Source organism: Montipora capricornis, chromosome 9 (genome assembly GCF_036669925.1).
Source record: "Montipora capricornis isolate CH-2021 chromosome 9, ASM3666992v2, whole genome shotgun sequence".
Taxonomy (NCBI): Eukaryota; Metazoa; Cnidaria; class Anthozoa; order Scleractinia; family Acroporidae; genus Montipora; species Montipora capricornis.
Window position 1 is genome coordinate 14,278,590 of NC_090891.1, and position 5,160 is coordinate 14,283,749.

At 38.8% G+C, this 5,160-nt stretch overlaps 1 protein-coding gene across 2 annotated transcripts; it reads left to right on the forward strand.

The window, feature by feature from the left end:
• The first annotated feature begins 761 nt into the window (after positions 1-761).
• On the forward strand, positions 762-4,154 carry LOC138016995 (mastermind-like protein 3). 2 transcript variants are annotated; one of them, XM_068864190.1, is made up of 2 exons: positions 762-1,304; positions 1,483-4,154. In XM_068864190.1, exons 1-2 carry the CDS (start codon positions 930-932, stop codon positions 3,433-3,435), a joined length of 2,328 nt encoding a protein of 775 aa, XP_068720291.1. In that variant the 5' UTR covers positions 762-929; the 3' UTR covers positions 3,436-4,154. The 2 variants fall into 2 exon arrangements, with proteins under 2 accessions (XP_068720291.1, XP_068720290.1); XM_068864189.1 differs by having other exon boundaries at positions 771-1,304; positions 1,480-4,154.
• The last annotated feature ends 1,006 nt before the right edge of the window (positions 4,155-5,160 follow it).

Sequence of the window (5,160 nt, forward strand, 5' to 3'; positions counted from 1 at the left end):
GTTTGTCCTCCTGACCTCTACTGTCAGCTGGAGTAGGTGGTTCGGAGTTCATCACCTGGTTAAAAAGATTTTCATACTGAGAGTCGGTCGAGTCCTTGCTCGTGGAGCCGATGTCAGGACAGAACTTTATGGCGGGAACAGAGCTCTCGCTTGCCGAGTCATACTCGGACAAATTTCCGACTAGTTCTTCTTCGTTAAGGTCTCCATCGGCCATTGTGGACTCCTGCAAATCGTGATCTCGCTTCGACATCCGTAGTTTCCGATCGTAATTTAGCGTAAGAGTGAAAACATTTTTCTCCAAGAGGGCTTTTTTCTCCAAGAACTTGTTTTTGACTCGGTGCAACTCGCACTGAGCTCGAAGTGCATGCTTGCTATGTCAAGTGACCTCTGATTGTATGCAAATGTAAGGTAGAATGAAACTTGAGACTTGTATAAAAATGCGCCAAAATCTTACAACTAATAAAAAAAGAAAATTGGAAATCATGATCATAACAAACTTTCGGAAGCACGAAGAAAGTGGAAAATTGCGATTGTATACGAATTTCGCAACCATTACAATAATCGGAAATAGTTGGAAATGGAAACCATTGCGAGATTTGGAACCATTATGAATTTCGAAATATTTTTACAAATTGCGAGCCATATCGTATGGCGGATATTTCATTCCCATATCATTTTGTAACGTGTGTGTTGTGGAGGAGTAATTTGAGAAACGCAAATGTCACGACGGCAAAGGACGGCAAAAATATGCTTCTGACGTCACGACTCTCACTGAGCGATGGTGCTGTCGAGTAATGGCTGGCTATCGGCCACTCTTGAAAAGCTCTTCTGAGCAAGCTATCGGTCATAGACGTTGCCTTGTGCGATTGGCGTCTTTATTTTAGCGTTATTCGCACTTTTGTAACACTATAGTATCGTTTTTGTGTTTGATGACACAAGGGCAATCGGTGAACGTAAAAAGAACTGTGGAGAGCGAAGCAGGCTCCCAAAACATCGGAGGAATGACTTCACGACAGACTCACCAAGCCGTTATGGATCGAATACGGCAGCGTTTCAGTGGCTACAGAAAACATCATTCAGAGTGCCAAAATAAATATGCACATTCCCTTCCAGTGTTGCAAGATTTGGAGAGACAAGAAGCGATAAATCTTCACAAGCGTGCCATCGAAAGCCGCAATCGCAGCATGAATGTTAACGGGAAGGCCGCGAAGCAAACTGACGGCGAGGGCAAGGTAGAACCGCAACAGCAACAACTCGCAAATGGCTTTGACAAGTCCACAAATGCTATCTTGCACATTCGTGAGGTGTGTTTTTTTGGCTTCTGTTGCTTATGGTGTTTTTTGTAGCTCCAAAAGCAATGATCACTTTGTTGTGAGAAGTTGTAGATATTTAACAATTATTCAGCTTGCGATTTGTGTTTAATGCACGTGGATTTTTTTATTTTCCTAATTCTGGTTTAATCTTTTCTTACCCTGCTAGCAGCAAATCCTATTGAAAAAGAGGAAACATGAACAGAACATGAGCAGTGGGATGAACTCGTTTTCTCCGTCGACCGATGATAACAGTACCCTTGGGGGTGAATGTGTAAACAAGTTTCAGAGACAGGATGGTCTTCTGCAGGCTTCGGAAGTTGCCAGTTCGGTAGCTACGACTAATCAGGTTCGCCAGGTTGGTCATGCAACAGCTCAATTACATCAGACACCTTTTGGGTCCCGAGAAAATTCGTACATTCAAGATGGTTGTATTAGCACACCCAGAATATCAACCACGATTAGCTCAGAGACTTTTGACGCACAGGGATTGTCATCATCTCCGTTTGTTCCACCGGATTTTAAACAAGAGAAAAATGTTATTGTTTCTTGTAACGAATCTTCACATTCTAGTAAAGCCCCAGGGGCTTTAGTTAATGGTTTGAATCAAGTGTCTGGCCTGTGCACAGGTGAAGAGTATATTCAACAACAGTTGCGCTATTTCGATCATGTTATTCAAGCTCGTTTTAACGAGGACGGTGCATCCACACAAACTATTCAGCATCCAGCTAATGCTGCAATACAAGCTTGTGATGATGATAGGGCTTGTGTGCCTGAAACTTCACTAGTAAGTCACCATCCAAAATCTCATCAACTGAAAGAGTTTGCTCGTAAGTCACAGCTTGCTCAACAAGTAGTACCTTACATTGACAACCAAGATCAATCTAATCACCAATTTTCACATCGTAGTGCAACCCCATATGCATTGGGTTCAGCTGGCCACCCATCTTCTGGATTACAACATTCTTACTCAACTAGCAAATACCATGGGGGTGGTATACCCATGATTTCAAATGACCAGCAACAAATACTTCAAGAGTCCAATCATCCAATATCTTCTGTAGCTGGTGGGTTTCCTCGTCAATTTGAATCTTCACATCATCAAAGAGGCCAAACATCACAGCCTCATCAGCAACAGCACCAGCATCACCAGCAGCAGCAGTCATTTTATCGCTTTTCTCAAAGCAGCTTACCATCATCTAAATTGTCTCATATGCCATCACAGTCTCAACAGCTTTATTCTCAACGATTTCGGAGCCAACAAGTTTTACCAACATCGCAAGGAAAAGGGTTAGTAAGGCCTACCAGTTCACACAATTTAACAAGGTATTCCATGCCTAGATCACAAACAATATATCAACGGCAGACTTCAATGCCTCCTTTACAGGGGCAAGTATTCCTTAACTCCGATTCACAGTATCAACAGCAAGTTGCAGGCTTTCAAGGAGACCAGACTTGTTCAAATTCTACAGCTGAACTGGCAGCTACATATCATTATCAGCGACGTAACTCTTTCCCCATGTACCACAATAATAGCCAGCAACCGGAGAATCTGTCTTTTAGAATGCAGCAGAGTGTGGGATCTAGTCAAGCAGGCCTTCTCCGTGGTGTATTACAAAATCCCTCTCAAAATATTCTGTCTGATAGGGATTATGTTGTGAATCCAACTATGCGAATGTCTTCACCAACAACCTTACAAACAGGCCCTCTTTTGACAGGAAGGCCACCTTCTGCAAATGCTGACTTAAATCCAGCAGTGCCAAAGTCACAACATTCATCCATTATGTATAGAAGTACTGCCTCTCAACAGTCTGCTTCTCTATTGCAACAAGGTGGTAAATTTCAGGCCACACATAATGCAAGAAAAGTGTCTGATGAAAACAGTTATCAAGTCCTAAACCCAACCTCAGTGGTACACAAAGACATAAGTGAGAGGCAAACTTCAGTTAGCTCAGGCCCCAGTGATGCCCAGTTTAATGCCTATTCACCACTTAATGCACTGGATAAAGCCCCATCTTTTACCTCTCTTTTGGAGCAGTCTGCTATAAATCCAGGTAATCTTGAGACAACATACACAGGATCAATACCAAACTTAGACTTACTTGGAGAGATTTTAGGCCAATAAGAAACAGTGCAGATAATGCTGACATTTTTGTCTTCTTGCCACATTTCATTTTCTTTGTCTTGTGGGTTTGATGTTAAGTTAGTCTTTTTTAACAGACTGGTGGTTTCTTGCAATGTCATTATTTTCTGAAGGAATGTTTTGAAGAAAAGGTTTTAGAAATATAAGATTTTATCAGCATTAGAACTTTAAAATTATATCACTTGCACCAGACATTGATTATTGATTTTTCCCAAAACATTGGAACAGATTCAGATTTCTTTTCAAACAGCACTTGATCAAATGAAAAAAAAAAAGAGAAAATAATCAGTCAAACATATAGGAAGAGTAAATTAGTGAGAAGCAGTGCAAGCGCATTATTATAGAAATAGGTGCTTAGAAGTAGTAGTATCATTATGTACAAAAACTATACAGAATTAAAATTTATGCTTATCAAGAAGGGTCTGGTGGTTTTAGAAACACTTAATATGGCTTATGTAGGCCTAAAGGAATACATTTTTTTTTCATGGAGAAAATTGTACAGTGTAACATTTTTTGTAGAGAGAGAGCAGTGGATCTGTTCTTTTTAAATGCGGTTGTTTTTTATACATATTTGTACCCAGTACAGTAGATAACTTCCATAATTTATTTAGTAAAGCTGTTGGTCTTAGGTATTCCAAGTGCATATTTGTGTATAGTCCACATTTTACTATTTGTCAATAAATATTCATTGGCTCCACTAAGCAAAATAGTCTTGTTTTACTTTTAGTTGGGCTCTTAAGAACCAATGTTATGTTAAACATTTTGGTTTCAAGAGTACGTAATTTGCATTGTATTTTGGAACATCTGTCAAGCATAAAACCTGATGAATGCCTTCATTTATCAAGCAAACTACTTGAGTAGAAACTGTATTTCAATATTACAGTGAATGTTTGCAGGAATGTTTGTGTTCTTGTGATGTTCGTTGGCCTACTTGGTAAAGAATTTTTGTACTGCTAGAGTTTTTGAGTTCTTGGAAAGGACAAAATAAAGTGGTTCTTTCTATTGTTACCAAAAATTATCATGTTTTCCGTGTAAAATTTATTTTGAAGGTGGTAATTTGATGAGTTTATCGTATTTTTTTTGCACAAAGTTCCATGCAGCATTCACTGCTACTCAATTATTAGGAAGTGTTTATTTATTTATTCCTCTTTTTCAATCAATTATAGCCCTATATTTAGTGCTGTGAATGTAGATGGCAAGGAGACTCAAAATGAAACTTGATCCAGCAGCCAAATTTGCATGATTTTGTATTAGGGCTTATGTTATCTGTTAGAGAATCAAGCAGAGTTTCAAAGCCTCCAAAAAACAGCATTTTTTTTATTAAATTATTTTTGTAGTGTTTCATGTCTACTACGAGCATTAAAAATTACTTTAAAATGAGAATCAAGGCAGCTTACATGTATATATAGTAAATTTTATTGTTTGGTCTGAGAAAAGAGATTAAATGAATGCCAATGAGTGTTTGTTAAGGGACTGATAATTAAGCTTAATTGGCAAATAAATTGTCAAATGTATCAAGTGAAATTTAGTCCAAGGAATGTTTAGCTATTGGATCCAGTTGCATTGCATAATTTGTGTACTATAATTCAAGGGGGTTGTGCATTATTTTGTATTCCCTTTTCTTCAGGCATTGTCACCACAACATCAGGTGTAACTAAAATCAGCTTTGGGCAGAACTTTGAGGACTTAGTTCAAGAAATTGAACAT